The following is a 20,358-nucleotide window of genomic DNA, read 5'->3' as shown; positions in this document are numbered from 1 at the left end:
CCATGAAACACTTCATAAACCTTAGTTATTATTACTGTCATTATCTAACAAGGTTGACTACCTAGGAAGCTAATTGCTGGAAAACAATAATTTGCAAAAACCCCGCTATTTCTTTCAAGCAAAAATACACTATTTTTTTATGCAAAAATATAAAATATATTGTCACAAAGTAAACAGTCAATATAAACTTCAGCATGGAGCCAAAATGAGCTCATTATTAGAAAAATAGTATTAATCAGGAGAAAAGTGCTTCAGAAACAATGTATTTTAGTCAGTCAGCTTAAAGCCATATAAACAATCTATCAAGAATATACTGGCTCATCTCAGTTATAATGTCACTCTCTCATCTGAAAATAAAATGGATATTAAACAAAAATCTTTTTAAAAATATACAAGTAAAATATACTAGAACCTCATTTTAACATCGTTCTTAGAGTTACACAAAGTAAGTAGTGCCATGTCCACAAACAATACTCTTATCTAGGAAATCACTTTAAATCCTTCATAGTAGTTGGCATGATATAAATAAATAGGCATAAGGGTAAGACAAACTACAATATGAAAATGAAAGTCATTTTCATAATTCTTATCACTAAACTCACATTGGGATAGAGACTGAGTATCCCAAATGAATTTATATTATGCCAAATTCTAGAAAAACATAGTTTTCCCCAGTACATACTGTGTGGACTAAAGATGGCCATCACACTCCCATTAGGAGGTGAGATCTATATCCATTCCCTTTGTAACTGAGTGGGCTCTTTTACTAATATGGTGGAATCAGTGCTGTGCCAGTTTCCTAGCCCAAGCCCTAAAATGTTAGCATCTTCTACCTCCTTATTCTTGGAATATTCTCTCTTGTAACCCTGAGCCAACATGTGAGAAGTACAATCACACTGTTACAGAAATTGATGGAGTTTCTGATGTAGTCAGCCCCTTCACTAGATTCACGGTAAGGACTCCCCTCTACTAGACCCACTGCACTCAACCCTATGTGGGAGAGAGCACGTGGGTGAGTCAGCGCAGATCTAGCCAGCTGCTCCAAGCACCAATACAGGAACAAGTTTTGCATGGGGCCCGCAGTCAGACCAGGCACCAGCAAGCAAGTGCAGGACCCAGCCATCCGCCCCAGGCACGGACACAGAAGCAAACTCTATGTGGGGCCCACAGCCAGACCAGGCATGTTGCCTCAAGGGGAACATGGCAGTGCCCAGGTGAGGGGGCCCACAACCCCAAAGCCCCAGGGGAAGTGTTACAGTGCTCCTTTAGTTCTGCCATCAGACAGCAGTGTGTTGGCAGCTCAGTTGGCTTCTGGCCTTGTCGCCTAGGGCAGCTGCTCTCCACCAGGAAGGGCAAAGTGCCAGTGTGACAGCCTTTCTGGGTACCCACACTTGGTGGGTCCCAAGCTCTTGTCTGGCATCCAAGAAGAATGAGGTCACAGGGATGGTTAAAAGATGGCGAAGGCGATAATTTTATTGAGCGATGAAAACAGCTCTTAGCAGAGAGGGGAGCTGGAGAGGGGACAGGAAGAGCAAGTCGTCTTCCCCGAAGTCAGGTTGTCTCTTCCTCTACTTACTGAGTCTGGGGTCTTTATAGGCACAGGATGAGGAGAATGTGCTGAATTAGCTTATGAGTAAGCAAAAAAGGTTGAAGTGAAGACACTACTCAAAGATGGGCATGAGAGTGTAGAAAACCAATTAGGAAAGGGTAGATATACATAAAATAGGTGAAGCGTGGGGATCAATCAGAGGAAAGCACACCAAACAGGAGGACAAGTTCTCAATCTGGTCCAAGGATTTAACTTGTAGCTTGGCTTTCAGGCTTTAAACTGTCTTCAACATGGAGATGGGGTTTCTCTGGGTACCCGTCCCTGTCTGCCTAGGCATTTGGCTGCCTCCTGTCGCTATCAAAACCACATGGAGAGGTGTCCTGAGAATACATTAGGGAAGCAGAAAAGCCCAAACGAACCACTTAAATTCCTAACCCACAGAATTGTGAGCATAAAAACATATTGTTCAGTGTGGATGGAGGGCAACCTCTTATTCAGCAATAAATACACTGATATCAATACGTAACCAACAAAACTAAAGGTGAACCAGATTACAAACACTGTGGAAAAGCCCTTTAAATGCCATCATCCAGCCTACTAGGAAAGGTAAATCCTGAAGAATGTTTTTTACAATCACAATTAGCATTAATACATACCAGCTCATCTAAAAAAGCCTGCTTATTCTTCCTTTTTAGAATCTGCTGCAGTTGTTCTTCTTTTTGTATAAATAATCTTCTTTGTTCATTTTCCTGTCGTTCCACTTCTAAAGCTTCTTCCAGTTCTTCCTGTTCTCGAGTCTAAAACAAAAATTTATATATGATGTGGAATAAATTTAAGAGCCAAGAGCAATCATATACCACACTCTAATACTTTCTTTATTGGAAGCATAAAACACACTAGTCACTTATTATTTAATAATGTAGCAATTCCATATTGAAGGAAATAGAATTTACTTTATTTCATGTAGACACGTTACTATTAAAGAAAACAACTATTCTGTTATACCATACTAGTGGAATTTTGCTATACTAAGGCCACTGGGAACATATTAAGGGAATTTGAGGGATGAGTTTAGAAAGGTGACTAGAGGCAGTAAGGTATACATAAAGATCAATTGGGTTCAAGACTGACAATAGGAGGACTAGTTAGAAGTATATTCAAATAACCCAGATAAGAAATAAGAGCCCTACGCAGCGGCTCACACCTGTAATCCCAGCACTTTGGGAGGCCACGGCGGGTGGATCACAAGGTCAGGAGTTCGAGACCAGCTTGGCCAACATGGTGAAACCCTGTCTCTACTAAAGATACAAAAAATTAGTCAGGCATGGCGGCACATGCCTGTAATCCCAGCTACTCGGGAGGCTGAGGCAGGAGAATCGCTTGAACCCAGGAGATGAAGGTTGCAGTGAGCCAAGTTCACACCATTGCACTCCAGCCTGGGCAACAGGGCGAGATTCCATCTCAAAAAAAAAAAAAAAGAAAGAAAGAATAGAAATAAGAGCCCTAAATAAAGTAATAATCTAATTAGAGTGGGGATGAGGCTTAAAAATGATAAGGAGTGATCATCAACAGAATATAAAGACTGACCAAATATGGATTGAACACTTGGATGAATGCTGGCACCATTCACTGAAACAAAGAGCATAATAAGAGACAAAATAGACTTTAATTAAAAAACTGTCAAAAGAGACAAAGAACATTATATAATGATAAAAGGATCAACATATAGAAAGATATAACAATTATAAACAACTAAATATGTAAAGCAAACATTGACAACTGAAGGGAGAAATAGACAGCAATATAGTAACAGTAGGAGACTTAACTCACATTCAGTAATGGATGGACCTTTCAGAAAGAAGATCAATAAGGAAATAGGAGTTTTAAACAACTTTATAATTCTGTATATTTCTGTTATAACAACTAACAGAAATATACAGAACATTCTACTCAACAGCAGCAGAATACATGATCTTCCCAAGCACACAAAGAACTTTCTACAGGATAGGTCACAAGTTAGGTCACAAAACAAGTCTTAACAAATTTAAGAAGACTGAAATCATACCAAGTATCTTTCCTGACCACAATGGAACAAAACCAGGAATCAATAGCGGAACGAAAACTGGAAAATTCACAAATATGCACATATGTGAAAATTAAACAATACACTCAAATAATCATTGGGTCAAAGAAGAAATCAGAAAGGAAATTAGAAAATACCTCAGGACAAACACAAACAAAAACATAGCATACCAAAACTTGAGGGATACAGAAAAAGCAGTACTAAGAAGGAAGTTTCTTGTGATAAACACCTACTTTAAAAGAGAAGAAAGATCTCAAATAACAACCTGGCTTTACATCTCAAGGAGCTAGAAATTTAATAACAACCTGAGCTCAAAGTAAGGAGAACAAAGGATTAAAATAAATAACAAAGATTAGAGCAAAAATAAATGAAATAGAAAACAGAAAAAGAACAGAAAAAATCAACAAAATTAAGTTTTTTCAAAATATAAAATTGACAAACTCTTTGCAAGACTATGAAAGAGAGAGAAGACTCAAAATCAGAAATGAAAGAGGGGACATTACAACTGATGCCACAGAAATAAAAGGATCATAAGAGACTACTAAGAACAATTATACACCAACACTTAATTATATTACGCTTCAGTTAATCTAGAAGAAATGGACAAATTCCTAGAAACATACAACCTACCAAGACCAAATTATGAAGAAACAGGAAATCTGAAAAGACCTAGAACTAGTATGGACACTGAATCAGTAATCACACCTCCTAACAGAGAAAAAGCTGCAGTGGTGAATTCTGCCAAACATTTAAAGAAGAATTAATATCAATCCTTCTCAAACCTTTCTAAAAAATTGAAGAGGGAGACACTTCCAAACTCATTTTATGAAGCCAGCATTATTACCCTGATACTAAAACCAGACAAAGGTACCACAAGGAAAGAAAACTGTGAGCCAATATCCCTGATGAACAAAAATGCAAAAATTCTCAACAAAATACTTATAAACTGAATCCAACTGCACATTAAAAGGATCATACAACATAACCAAGCAGGAATTATCCTTGGGATGGAAAGATGGTTTGACATACAAAATCAATTAATATACATTAACAAAATAAAGAATTAAAATCACATAATCATATCAATACATGCAGGAAAGGGCTTTGATAAAATGTAACGCCCTTTCATGATAAAAGTGGTGGCTCACATCTGTAATCCCAACACCTGGGGTTAATGAAACATTTTACCTACGCATACCTATTTTGCATGTATCTTCTGATGTTCCCAGAGAAGGTTACTAGGCAAAGAGAGTAACATTAATGACATACTGATGCTCTCAGAAATAAGATACTTTTAAAAGAAAGCTAGGCTAGCTATGAATGGAATGAAAATGTAGTATCAATTCATTGAGAGTTTTACAGCAGGAAAGAAATGCTGATATAAAGTACTATAAGACTATAAGGAGGAAGTCTCTTCTAAATACAAAATGAAAATATAAGCTATGTGATCCAAATATACTTGTATCCTTTTCACTGATTATTACAAAATCCTGATAAAGTATCTCAAACGTAATTACCTCTGCTTTCCCCTACAACTAGAAAGCCAAACTGTACTATAGAAATGATAGCTAAAGTGTATAAATTAGACAATTGCTCCTTTGCATGCATACAATTCTTTTTTCTTTATAGAATACATTCTAATACATATAATAATAATGACTCCTGAGATATTTTCAAAACAAACTTCAACATGAGATCAACTAAAACAAACCAAAATCATATTTATATCTAGCAATGTTACTCTTTTGGTAAAACAAAAAAGGTAACTAATTGAGAAACCAAAGTTAACCTTAGTTTACAAATGTGTTCCTCTGATCTAATCATGAATTCATTTTAGTTTCTAATAAATAGTGTTTTTGTTTTATCTCCCTCTTGGTAGCTCCATCACCGTCTGTCTGGGTTTTCTCTCTCCTTTAGAGAAATTAATGTCCAAGGATAAAAATGAGCCTCCAGTGTTTTGTGACCACTGTCCAAATGCTCACTTACCAGAAGATTATACGGGCAGATAAAACTAGCGTTAACAATCACCTATCTTACGGATCCACTTCCTTAAGAAAGCACAGTCTAACATAATGCTGTCAAGGTGGTTTTTGCTACAGTAATGTGTGCCTGCCTACCTACATACCTATACAGCATATATTCATATTTCTGGTCTAAATTTCAGCTAAATTTTCTATAAATGTAACTGGTTTAAAGGAAGATGGCTTTTTAAAGTATCATGTGGAAACATTTGTTTCTAAGACAAAAGAAGAAGAAAATACTTAGCAACCGACCAGCTTTAATTTATTTTTCTGAATAACATCTTTGTTTTCCTTTTGGTATATCTCCATTTTCTTTTTGGTGTTGTCCAAATCCACATTGTTGGTCAAGTTGAAAACTGCATTAGAAAGGAAACAATGACATGAAAAATATTTTTAATATAAATCTTGAGTAGACAATAAAAAACAAATACCACAGTGACTCATTTGTTAGGTTGTCATTCTTTATAGCTCTATTTGTGACCTTTTAATCAGCTACCTATTTTAGAGACTAGCTCTAGTTACGGCAAACATGTTTTCCAAGCCAAACACAAGGACAGACTGTCTGACTCGCACAAAATACCTAAATGTCAGGATCACTCCAGAAAACCTAAGATATGTGCTTAGATCTGATTTTTATAGTCCCCTCTCTAGCTTTAAAAGCATAAAAAAATTGTTTACATTTTTTTAATATAAAGAGTAAGTCTGGAATCTACTACAAGAATCAGAATTTTAAAAAAAAGAGTTAAAAAATCATATATTTTTATAATTTATATCAAACAAAAAACAGGTTTTATCCCCATTCCAATTGTCTCCAACATGAGTAGACACAGGCTTGAATTACTTCCCTTGTAGTCTAGCTCTAGAAACGTATGAAATAAAAGAGTTGGAACTTAAGAAGAAAAATAAAGGATAAACTGGCACCAAAACTTAAAGTAAAAGAATTTCTTAAGAGAACCACTGAGACATGTTTAGATACTACTAAATTTTCTGTAAATTAGAACTCTCTTTTTATAATTCCAACTCAAAATAATTTGAATTATGAATGCCATATTCCCTTCTAATTTTCCATATGTAAATCAAAGTTACTATAATACTCTGAACAATTAAAAAAAGACCTTCTTGCTATATATAAACTCCTATGGAGGAATCCATATCAGTAAGACTCTCCTGTTCCATAATCCAATTCAAGCCTCCTTTAGCTTCCCTTGTAATCTTTCTACATCCATTATTAGCCCTTCCACCCCTTCTCCAATTACTTACCACTGCTTCCTGCTTCTTGCCCTACAAACAAGACGGATCTACCCTAAATAACTCTGCTCTATCCCTTGGGTTTCTACAGATTGCTTCCCCATCTCACTCTTTCCTTTAATAGCTTATAAGAGTTGAAAAGTAACACTGGAGGACCAACACAGAGTTGCTTGTTTTGTTGAGTAAAGCCATCAAACAGACTCAAATGACCAGTCTGATCTATAATTTCATTTTTTTCTCCTCAAAAGTCCAACTTATTTCAGAACATCAATTTATCATAATCACTGTTGAAAATCCAGGCTCATTTAGGTATAAAGGCAAAAGTCTATTCAGTTTTATCATACGCGATTTTAAATCTGGAAGAATTGAGAGAAAATGAGAAGCAATTATCCTCTAGCAACTTCTCCAGTTTTTTAACATAAAGTGGGAAAGAAAATAAGTCAGGGAATCTGGCTAGGATGCAATGTGGGACAATCTTCATAAATCACACTCTAGTCCTGACACAAAACAGTCAGAGGGAGGCTCCAGACAAGCAGCACTCTCAAAAAGGTACCTCTGATCCTTAGTTAAAATGGTGATTCCACTATCTTTACCAACCACTCACAATCTACCCCTTGTATTTAATAGGCCATCCTCTAAGCAACCAAATCCAATGATCTTTCACAACTCTCACCATCCTCAACATCTACCAGATCCAACCTCAGCCTCCCAAGTAGCTTGGATTACAGACATGCACCACCATGCCTGGCTAATTTTTGTATATTTCAGTAGAGACAGGGTTTCACCATGTTGGCCAGGCTGGTCTTGAACTCCTGGCCTCAAGTGATCCACCCACGCTGGCCTCCCAAAGTGCTGGGATTACTGGCGTGAGCCACCATGCCCAGACATTAACCTAGGCTATCTGATTCCAAACCTGAACTTTTATCTACAATGCCTACAAAACTAGTTGTGTCATTTCTCTCAATGCCTGAAAACCACTGCTACCTAGCAGTCCTCTGCATTTGTATGCCCCTACACTTTCCCATTTCCATACCTGTGATTAAACTGTTCCCTACCCATAGGGCTCATCTCAGTACCAACCTCAACCCAGAACAACAGTGAATATCCACATATGACTCACCCTTCTATACCCATTTTAATGACCAGCTCCTCCTTATGAGACACTTTGCAGTGACAGTCTCTCCATCCCTGAATGCTTACAATACATTGTCTAATATCGCTCTGCTGGCATTTACCCACTTTCTACCCTGTATAATTATTTTCAATGTGCACATCTTGTTGACCTATTAGAATGTTCCTTGAGGGCAGTTTCTAGGTCTGATTCATCTTTATTATCACTTCCACTACTTCTAAGGCACTCCTATTAGAATGGCAAAACTCCAATGACAACATAAAATACTGGTGCAGATCTGGAGCAACAGGGACTCTCATTCCTTGCTGGTGGGAATGTGAAATGGTATAGCCACTTTGGAAGACAGCTTCCTAGTTTCTAACAAAACTAAACATACTCTATCATATAATCTGGCAATCAAGCACCTAGGTATTTATCCGAATGAATTGAAAACACATGTTCACACAAAAACCCACACATGAATGGTAACAGCAGCTTTATTAATCATTGCCAAAACTTGGAAGCAACCAAGACATCCTTCAGCAGATTTTAAAAAAATGTAATATTATTCAGCACTAAAAAGAAATCAGCTATAAAGCCAAGACACAGAGGAGCTTTAAATGCATATTGCTAAGTGAAAGAAGCCAATCTGAAAAGGTTACATACTGTATGATTCCAACTATATAACATTCTGGAAAAGTCAAAACTATAAAAACTAAAAAGAACAGTGTTTGTCAGGGGTTGGGGTAGGGAGGAATAAACACACAGAAAAACACAAAGGATTTTTAGGACAGTTAAAATGACTCTGTATGATATAATGGTAGATACACATTATTATACGTTTGTCAAAACTCATAGGGTATACAGCACCAAAAATGAATCCTAGTGTAAACTACAGACTTTGTGTGATAATGATATCTCAATGTAGGTTCATTGATTGTAACAATGTACCACTCTGGTGCAGGATGTTAATAGTGGGGGAGGCTGTGCACTGTGCACATGTAGAGGGAAGAGATATATAGGAACTCTCTATACTTTTTGCTCAATTTTGCTGTGAATCTAAAACTTCACTAAAAAAAAGTCTACTTTAAAAAAAAAAAAGAAAAAACTTCTCATCTGGTAAGGGCTCAAGAAATACTTGTTGAATTATCATGAGAGAAAAAATAAACTAATACCCAACATTTATAATTACTTTTATAATTATAGATTTAATTAAAATAACCTTTATAATTACTGATTTGAACATGGCAAAGGAGGAAGGTTCAAAAGGACAGGACTAAATTATCTTGGTTTCTTATGGTATGAATCTACTGAAAAGTAAGCGGTCAAATTGATATCCCATGTAGAGCTCTACTAGTATGTTCAAAACAGTTTTAAAAACACTGTTTATTAGCAAACTAGAAAGTTTACTACTGATTTTAACTTTTCCATTAAATAGAGCCCAGAAATAGGTAAACTTAAATCCTAAGTGAAATTAATCTGTTTTTATATAAACAATTTCTTTTATGCTTATCAAAAACTTTATGAGTTCTGGATCACTTGAGGCCAGGAGTTTGAGACCAGCCTGGTCAACATAATGAGGCCCCATCTCTACCAAAAAAATAAAATTAAAAACTTTTAAAATTAAATTAACCAAGTGTGGTGGTACACACCTGTAGTCCTAGCTACTTGGGAGGTAGAGGCAGGAGGATCATTTGAGCCCAGGAGTTTCAAGCTACAGCGAGCTATGATAGTACCACTGCACTTTAGCCTGGGAGACAGAGTGAGACCCTATCTCTAAAAAATAAATGAATAAATAAAAATTTAAAAAAGAAAACTTTATGAATTCCAAAAAAAGTAAAATAATTTGTTTCATATTTTAATTTAGAAGCAAAGGTAACAGCAATAATAAATGCAAATCATAATCAGATAATACAAATCTCTTCCTTTAAAAAGTAAGAAAAGAACCATTAAAGTGAATTACTATTTTAAAAGTTTTCAGATGAAGCAGGTCTCATTCATACCCAATGAATCAGGTTGGTACAATAGCCGTGAAGAAAAAGGAATAGAAGCTAATTTGCTATAACAATCATTTGATCCTTTATCTGTTTACTGGTTTAGCTTAGATGTTGACCTGCCTTTAGTCAAGTATTAAAAGCAAACAAAAAGCCTATTGTATTTTCTGAAAGATTTAATGTTATTCACGTACAATTTTGAAGTCTTTTTGACATCCAGAATTTATAAAGCCCTTAGGACTTTCTCACCCTTTTAAGATAAGTATTCTCTGCACCAAAAGAACAATCTGTTTTGCACCAAAAGAATAATCTGTTCATTATGAAACTAAGAATAAACCTTTGAGATAATCCCTGGAGCCATAAGGAACAAGAATTTTATGTATAGATTGTCATAACCACAGAAAAGAGTCTATTGTTAATGCCATAAGAAAGTCCATCTTCATGTGTGCCCCTTCAATTGAAAATGTTTGATGCTATTATTAAAATTATAATGTTTTCATTTTTATATTCATATTCAAAAGATTCATAATGAAATTTATACAACAAAATTACTTCAATCTCCAATTTATGAATCCTCAAACACTGACCCTCTGAGGCACCCTAATAATTCTAGTTTTCTTACTCCAGATTTAAACATTTATCTTCAACAGCACCCTTCTACCTATAAGATCGAGTTCAAATTTCTTTAATATACTTCAAAATATGGCCCCAAACTACTTTTTTTTCTCTCATCTCTAATAATTCCATAGAACTCCATGTTCTAGACTCAGAAAGTAAGAAAATCCTATATTTACAATTTGGCTCCATTCTTTACTAGCAATGCAATCTTGGGCACAATACTTAAGCTCTCTGTGCCTCTTCTCCAGATGCAAAATAGGAATAAAAATGCCTGTCTCTTAGAGTTTCAAAAATTATGAGATAATGTGTGTACAGCTCAGTCTGGTACTTAGTAAATGTCCATTAAATTAACATTTTATACTTCTGATTAACACAAATAATACAGATATCACAGACATCTAACTATCTTTAAAAATATGAATAAAACACAAAATAGAAAGCTATTGAAACAAGATTTTTAAAGGAAGTTTTGGCTGGGTGTGGTGGCTCACGCCTGTAATCCCAGCACTTTGGGAGGCGAAGGGGGGTGGATCACAAGGTCAGGAGTTCAAGATCAGCCTGGCCAAGATGGTGAAATCCCGTTTCTACTAAAAATACAAAAAAAAATTAGCCAGGCATGGTGGTGGGCGCCTGTAATCCCAGCTACTCGGGAGGCTGAGGCAGATAATTGCTTCAACCCGGGAGGTGGAGGATGCAGTGAGCCGAGATCGTGCCACTACACTCCAGCCTGGGCGACAGAGCTAAACTCCGTCTCAAAAAAAAAAAAAAAGTTTTATTTATATGATGACAAACAGAACAATGCCATACAACTAAGTGGTGGAGCCACACTCTAACAAAACTTAAAAGGTCTAAAACTAAAGTTTTCACTTTATCTCTCATTTCTGCAAACGCTTCACCCAACAAAACAAAATAATAGAAAATACTGCCTATTCTCCCGGGTTTACCTGATTAACACCATACAACTGCATGGGGTCGGGTCATAATATTTGAATTTATCTTTGCCTACTCTAACACACTTCCTACATCAAATCAACCACTTGAATATTCTATGTCTAAAATATCCTCTTTATCTATCCCCACTGTGACTATCTACTCCAAGCCCTCATTATTTCTCATCCAAATTACTGTAATGGCCCCTTGAAAAGTCATTTCTCACTCTTTAGTATCTCCTCTTAGCCACAAGATAAAATCTTAACTGACAGCCCAGTTTACAAAGCCCTCTTTTTTTTTCAGTTGACAAATAATAATTGTATATATCTATGGGGTACAATGTGATGTTTTGATATATGTATTCACTGTGGAACTGTTTTATCTAATTAATTAACATATCCATCACCTGACATGCTTATTTTTTTGTAGCAAGGACATTGAAAATCTACTCTTTCAGCAATTTTGAAATATACAATACATTATTATTAATTATGGTCACCATGCTGTGCAATAGACCTCAAAAACTTATTCCTCCTGTCTAATTGAAATTTCATATCCTTAGGCAACAAAATAATAAAAAATACTGCCTATTCTCCAATGTTTACCTGATTAACTCCATACAGCTCCCCTTTCCCCACCCACCATCCATCCCATAGCCTCTGGTAACCGCCATTCTACTCTTTACTTTTCTTAAGTTCAACTTTTTTAGATTCCAGATATAAGTGAGACGATGCCATATTTGTCTTTCTGTGACTGACTTATTTCACTTAGCATAATGTCCTCCAGGTTGATCCATGTTGTTGCATATTACAGAATTACCTTCTTTTTTAAGGCTGAAGTATTCCATGGTGCATATGTACCACATTTTCTTTATCCATTCATCCAATGATGGACACTTAGGTTGATTCCATATCTTAGCTACTGTGAATAGGGCTATAGGTTATAGACCCAGAAGTGGGATTACTGGATCATATGGTAGTTCTGTTTTTAGTATTTGAGGAACTTCCATACTGTTCTCCAAAATGGCTGTACTAATTCACATTCCCACCAACAGCATACAAGGATTCCCTTTTCTCCATATCCTCATCAACACTTATCTCATCTTTTTGATAATACCCATTCTAACAGATGTGAAATGATATCTCATTGTGATTTTAATTTGCATTTCTCTGATGATTAGTGGTGTTTAGCACATTTTCATATACCATACGTATGTCTTCTTTTGAGAAATGTCTATTCAGGTCCTTTGCCCATTTTTTAATCAAGTATTTTCTTGCTACTGAGTTGAGTTCCTTATATATTTTGGAAATTAACCCTTTATCAGATTTCTGGCTTGCAAATATTTTCTCCCACTCTGTAGATTACTTCTTCACTCTGTTGTTACCTTTGCTGTGAGGAAGTATTTTAGTTTGATACAATCCCATTTGTCTATTTTTGCTTTTGTTGTCTATGGTACTAACGCCTCCTTAATCCAGCCTGTTTTTCAAGCCCCATTTTTAGTCATCCCTCATGTTTTACCTACCTATAACAGACTACTTGCTCATTCTCCAACATGCTCAACATTTTTCTATCTCGGTGCCTTTTTCTTTTGTTACAAATGTTTTTCCAAGCCCTTTCTATCTGGTTAACTCTTCTTCTTCTTTTAAGATCAAACTCACATGTCATCTCTTCTCTGAATGTCACCAAACCACATCTCTATTTCCCAGTGCTAGGTTAATTGCTTTATCTGTATTCCCATAGCATTTTATAAATGCCTATTTATAAGACTTATCACATTACATTATAGTTATTAGTTAACATAATTATCTCCCCCTTTAGAGTCTGAGCTTATTGAGGACAAATACCACATATCCCCATCCATAAAGCAGTTCACATAACATAATTTAAAAACTTGCTGAATTGAACTGAAGTTCAGAAAATAAACTATAAATCCAAGAGGTTACTTCCCAAAAATCATCAATATCTTTAAATAGAGTAGAACCACTCTTTAATAAACACAATGAGGATTTATAGTTGAACATTTAAATAAGTTTGTTAAAGGAGAGAAACACACACATACACCTGTCTCTCTCTTCAAATACTTTAACTTAAAACATATATAGGAAGTATATAGTCATTCTCTAACTTAATGACATAGAGCAAATTCTAGTTTTTAGAGTTTTGCTTCTTCCTTATATAGGCCATAACTGTCATCTATATTGTTCAGTTTCCTTTTCTGTTTTCTGGTTTTTTGAGACATGGGCATGCTCTGTTGCCTAGGTTGGAGTGCAGTGGCGCAACCATGGTTCACTGTAGCCTTGGACTCCTAGACTTCAGAGATCCACCTCAGCCTCCCAAGTAGCTGGGACTACAAACATGTGCCACTACACCCAGCTACTTTTTAAAATTTTGGTATAGATCTCATTATGTTGTCCAGGCTGATCTCAAACTCCTGGGCTCAAGCAATCCTCTTGCCTTGGCCTCCCAAAGTGCTGTGATTACAGGCGCGAGTCACTGCACCTGGCCAATTTCCATTTTTTAAGAAGTGACTTAAAAACCTGAGAAGCAGAATCCTTCTAGAGTTTTACAATTTTTTCCCCAACCTTACACACTTTAAATATTTAAATTACATATAATATTAAATATGTATTTAATTACATAACTACATAACTACAATGACAAGTACAACTGGCATAAGAAGTTTGATGGCATTAACAATGCATTCATTATGCTGTGGGTATCAGTGAGTACATTTTATGTAAGAACTGGGGAATGACAGTTACTTCAATGAGACAATTAAGTCGAGGTTGCTTAAGAGAGTTTCCCGACACTGCAACTGAAGACAGTCCTTCATGAATACACATAATAGCAGAATCGCTTTCAAATTAAATGGTCTGAGCCACAGCTTCTATATTTTGGTAAAGAAAGCATTACATGTTGTATACCCCCAATATCCAGACTTGCTCTTGCCTATCAATTCTAGTACCAATTATGGGCCCCATGTTGTCCACACCTTCAAATTACTTTATCTTGGAGCAATACACACACACACACACACACACACACACACACACACACATGCAGTGTGTGTGTGTATATATATATATATTTTTTTTTAATCATAGCTCAGTCAGAATCTTAATCCCAGAATCAAGATCTCCTTGTAGTTCATCCCCTAAACCTATTCCTCGCCTTCTCTGTATATGTTTCTTTTAGTTATCCTGACTGCCTGCTTGTAATTGTGACCATGTATTCAACTTGTACTGCAACACCTATAATTTCCTTTCCCTTTATTGCTTGACCAGACTTTTGACTAATCACATTACCTTTAGAATATATGTAAGCTACTTTTCTTCCCAATTGCTATCCAACAGCTTGTCCTATACTTAGTATCTATGTAGAGCCAGATTTCTACATACCTTCATACTTGCCCAGTTCTTGTAGATTTCTTTCTGGTTTTTCTTCTCAGTCTACATTCTAACTTTTCCACTTTGCCTTGTCACTCCCAATTCTACCATCTTTTCAGCTAAAATCCATAGTCACTCATGATTGCTAAGATAACATACAAAGTGCAATGAGTACATGCAGAATGGAAAAGCAGTGGCTCTTATGGCACTGAAAGATCCCAGAGAAACCCTAAATTATGTTTTCCACATGCTTTTGCTATGGCATAACAAATGAACTTAGACATATGAGAAAAGTTTCAGGTAACAGTTGAAACAAAAAGATTTTCTGGATTTTCTAGTAAAGAAATTAAAGGAATTAGAATATTTATTATTCCTCAGGAATCTGAATTGTTAAGTTTATCATATATAAATCTTCTAAAGAATGATCCATTTTATTATAATCTTATTTTTAATAGTAAATATTGAGTACAGTTACCTATCAAGTTTGAAAGAATAAAAATGATTGCTGTTTGATCCTCATAGTCTCATTCTAATGTTCACAGTATATAACCTTTGTGTCATTTCCAAACCCGCACTTAGTAATAATTATTGCAAGTTTAAAAAGCAGCATTATTTTTTAAATCAACATATAACAACTTCCAAAGTTTTTAACATCTCTGAAATTTTATTTAAGAAAACTGAAATCATTTTTTCTTGATAAAATCTTCCTTTTGACTAAACACATCAGAAAGAAAAGGCACAAAGATTACTCCAACCTCTGATTCCAGAATAATACTGATTAATAGAATGCCACTTCAACAGTCAACTGCTTCAAAGTACTTTAAGACTACTATATCCACAGAAGCACAAATAATGATAAACATATGGCTTTAGTCACTATAAATATGGTTAATAGGAACCCCATTTTTGAAAAATCAGAATATGTTTTCCATTCATTTAAACTACTCTAATATGTTATCAACACACAGATGCATGTACCCATATAGTCTTCCTCCCCAGCTATAAAGTGTTACTATCTCTATTAAACATATTTTTCCTAAAAGACAATATTAAATAGGTTCTTTACTTAAGTATGCCTTCAATTTGACAAACATGACTCAAGTGCAAAAGAAAGTAATTAGGTAAATGTTAGCTATCACAACAAAACCTGTTAAGAGGTTTTTATGTGAGATGTTCTCCCAAGCATTTAAAAGATAAAAGCACATGGTCTTATAGGCTAGCATACATCAAATTAAAAACGTACCAATTTCTTCCACTTCTTCCAAGAAGTCATTGTATTCTCTTAGACTAGGAAAATCTTCTTCCCTTTTATTGTATCTTTAAGAAAAGAAAAAAGAAATCTACATATTACATATCATTGCTTTTAATATTATCTAACTGGTTTGCTTGTTCTGACCTAATTCATATATGATACATGGAAAAGAATTGCTTACTGTGTAAAACATCGTTCTCTATTTTTTTATTTTTTGAGATGGAGTCTTGCTCTGCTGTCCAGGCTGGAGTGCAGTGGCACAATCTTGGCTCACTGCTACCTCCACCTCTCTGGTTCAAGCAATTCTCCTGCCTCAGCCCCCCGAGTAGCTGGGATTATTACAGGCGCACACCACCACATCCACTTAATGTTTTTTGTATTTAGTAGAGATGGGACTTCACCATGTTGGCCAGGCTGGTCTCGAACTCTGATCTCAAGTGATCCACCACCTCGGCCTCCCAAAGTGCTGGGATTACAAGCATGAGCCACCGCGCCCAGCCTAAAACACTGTTTTTCTTGACACCAGGTTTGTAACCAGACCAAAAATGCAATTCTTAAATTCTTATGACTACGGAGAAGAAGTAGGATCAGGAGAAAATGGTACAATATGCAAAATCCTTGTTAGGACTTCAGGGAAAGATAAATTGGGAGCTTGAAAGATTGGGAAATGAGCTTAAGCAAGGCATAACATTGGAAATTATGGTATTATTTACTTCTAAGGGATTCACTAATTTCCAAAACACAAAAAATTGAAGCGACTCCTCCATTTTTCATGACATAGTCTAAAAAATACTAGATCAAGAAAATCTGTAAATATTGTAATGTACCTGTGAAGAATCAGTAAATTGCAAGGAATTACCAATGAAAGATCAAAATCTAAGAGACTACCTTGCAGAAGTTATACAAACAATAAAAGAGCCGCTAGGCGGATTGATAAAGTATTATTGGTTATGTACCTAGAAGGATGCTGCTAAAACACTGGTTACCTGGGTTGAAATGTACACCACCAAAAATAAAAATAAACATATCAATTATTTCTCATAATAAAAGAATAGATAAAAGGAAACCCAAAACTATTAACAAAGAGTAAAGAGTAAAGCCTAAATTGTAAATGAAAAAGACAGATTAATAATATATAGGTATATATATACATATATACACACATATATATACTATGCCCATGTGTGTATGTCTATATACACAAAAATACACATACCAAAATAAACTATAGCTAACACGTAATTTTCTCTAATAGCCTCCAAACTTCAACTTAATGTTACCTCCTCTGCCCACACCTGACATCACTGACCACAGCAACACTGAGTCACTAACTATATAGCACTATTCTCAATCTATAATAAATAACATTTGTTTTGGTTTACCTGTTCTTTTGTCTTTTTGCTATCCTATGCTACTGTATGGTAAGTCTCATGAGGACAGGGTTCATAGCTGTTTTACTCATCACTTCATAACTACTGCTTAACATGCATAACATGTTTACACATAGTAGTGTTTACACATAGTAGGTACTCAATACATAGTAGGTACTCAATACATAGTAGGTACTCAATACATGTTTATTAATCAAAGAATAAATACAAATGAATAATGAAGCCATCAATCAAGAGGCTCTTCTTTAACAAAGATAAATATTACTCAGTTCTCTAAGAACTTAAATGAATTTATAGTTATTTACTTGCTAATCTGTCCACATTTATGAGCAAATAATAATCAATTACTGACATAATTGTTAAAGTCCTCTTTGTTGACTGAATCATTCGAGCAGGAATACTTACATCTTTAGCACTTTTTTCCTGATCTCAACCTCCTTGTCAACAGTGGGATCTTCAAAGAGTTGTACCCTGAAGTTGCTCTTTCTGAGTGGAGTACCACACTCAGGGCAGTTTCCAGCTCCTCTCACAAACAGTAAATCTACACAACTTTCACAGCTGTAAGGACAGAAATAAAACATAACATTTAAGCCAATGTTCAAATCTACAACACATCTGAATAGTTTGCCCCTATGGGATAAGGAGAGTGAGACTTGAAAACTAGTCACTTCTATTTAAAATCTTACCAAAAAACTTTCTGGAAAATGTTCATTTTCATTTGGAGCTTACTTTTCAGATATAGGTATCCCAAGTGATACCAGTTTAGTTTTACAGATCAAACAAATTTATAAATTAAAACAAATTGAGTGAGAGACTAGGAAGAAGACCAGGATAGGGAGAAGTCAAAGAGCATGTAAAAGGCTAGTGTATGGTCACCTCCATCCCCAGTCCCAATATCATCCATAGACCTGGGCAAGAGAAGCCTCTGCCAGGGGCCTGCTCTTTAGAGAGCCCTGTATACCCCAAGCACTAAAACAGATGTTTTTTTCTTCCTTTCCTTGTAAGAATGTCTTTTGAAAGTTCAGTAATCAACTGAGCAAATGACAATTACAAGAAAGAGGTGCTAGCTGAATGAGGCCTCACTGGCCAGAGGATAAAGAACTTTGAGTGCTCCAGTATGTGTGAGGGAGAAAATGAACACAACTTCTGCCATGAGAAATCCCAGAAAGAGTGGCTGCTTATAAAAGCTTTACTCAGTTAAAGTTCGTTGCCCCAAATAAAGCAAACCGAATTCCCAGGCAAGCCAGGTTTCCCAGATACCTGCATCCCCTTTTCTGGTAGTGCAACATTAAGAAGGGCTTACAACTTCCTAGAGGACTTGAGTTGAAAAAACAATGAACTGGAGAGGCAAACCTCTCTATAACCAGATTCCTGGGGACTTGGCGGGATCTGTTAATATACTGTTTTAGATGGGTCTAGGTACCACCCCAATCATCCCTGCCCTACCCCAACAGATCCATACTACCACTCAGTCAGGCAGGTTACAAGGATGGATGGGAGGAGAGAGCAGTTCCTTTAGCCTCTGAGTCTTGAGGGTATAGGCTGCTGGCAACTCAACATGCTGTGTAGGAAATCAGGCTGGGCCAAGGATGTGGCTTGATTTATAACTTTTAAATATTCAAATGTTTTGATAAATATTTAAACATTTGTAGTCCTCCAGGTGTAATCTTGCCCAACTCCATATGTGTTAGGACCACACAGTCCTAATCACTCCTTTTGTTAGCAATATCTGACATCATCTTATTTATTTCTGTGTTCTGTCTCCTAGACAAGGAAGTACAGTATATTTCATAAAGACAGAATGTTACCTATCTTGTTCTCTATCCGCAGTGCCTAACGCTAAGTACTCACTAAGTAAACTTCACAAAACAAAAAAATGAATACAAGACAAAGGGAAAAAGAGAAATTCTAATGAATAGGGAAGAGTTGATTTCTTCCAAGTGTGTATTTAACTTACAGAATAAGCTAAATAAGAAAAGTAATAAGAAAAATAAGAATTTTTAAGGTTATTAGTAAAATACTAACATTGATCTTTAAATATATATATACACACACAGACATATATACACACATATGTATATATATACATATTTTATATATATATATATATATTTTTTTTTTTTTTTTGAGAATGCAGTGAAGTTGTCACAGCTCTCTGCAGCCTTGCCCTCCCAGATTCAGGCAATCGTCCTACATCAGCCTCCTCAGTAGCTGGGATAACAAGCACACACCGTCACGCTCTGCTAATTTTTTATTTTTTTGTAGAGACTGGGACTCCCCATGTTGCTCAGGCTGGTCTCGAACTCCTGGGCTCAAGCGATCCTCCTGCCTTGACCTCCCAAGGTTCTGGGATTATAGGCATGAGCCACCACTCCTGGCCTATATTTCTATCTTAATAGTGTCACTAAAAAATAACAGGGAAAAATTCCAAAGATCATAGTGTCATTAGCAAGATCAACTAAACCCCAGATAAACCACTCTGGACTTAGGAAGTTTCAGAGTGGTGCATTTCCACTATTCTTTGTGGTTAGAGGAAATTAAACCCATCCATGGAAGGTGAAAACAGGCACACTTTACAACTATACTAACTAAAGATATTTATAAGTAAGCACCTATCCAAAATATTCAAAATTACAGAGCCACAAATAACATTATATATCTCAAGGTCTTGGAGATTAGACTCAATCAATAGTTTAGTCAGCAAGGTAATATAGAACATTAATATTTCTAAAAGTTATATTGTATATTAGACATAATATATTGTTTCCAAAATCA

The 20,358-nt window shown here is 35.7% G+C and overlaps 1 protein-coding gene across 2 annotated transcripts in view; it reads right to left on the bottom strand.

Moving 5' to 3' along the window:
* The window catches only part of MNAT1 (MNAT1 component of CDK activating kinase), a 232,817-nt gene that overhangs the window by 153,357 nt on the left and 59,102 nt on the right, over positions 1–20,358 (bottom strand). For both annotated transcript variants that reach the window (XM_001167724.7, XM_016926179.4), the window contains exons 2-5: positions 17,989–18,141; positions 16,184–16,257; positions 5,906–6,009; positions 2,206–2,346 (exon numbers count right to left, since the gene is read on the bottom strand). In XM_001167724.7, coding sequence (XP_001167724.1) covers positions 2,206–2,346; positions 5,906–6,009; positions 16,184–16,257; positions 17,989–18,141 — 472 coding nt within the window. The remainder of the gene's footprint in view (positions 1–2,205; positions 2,347–5,905; positions 6,010–16,183; positions 16,258–17,988; positions 18,142–20,358) is intronic.

The sequence above is a fragment of the Pan troglodytes genome, chromosome 15, assembly GCF_028858775.2.
Source record: "Pan troglodytes isolate AG18354 chromosome 15, NHGRI_mPanTro3-v2.0_pri, whole genome shotgun sequence".
Taxonomy (NCBI): Eukaryota; Metazoa; Chordata; class Mammalia; order Primates; family Hominidae; genus Pan; species Pan troglodytes.
The sequence above is the reverse complement of the archived record's forward strand: the minus strand, read 5'-3'. Positions and strand labels throughout refer to the sequence as shown.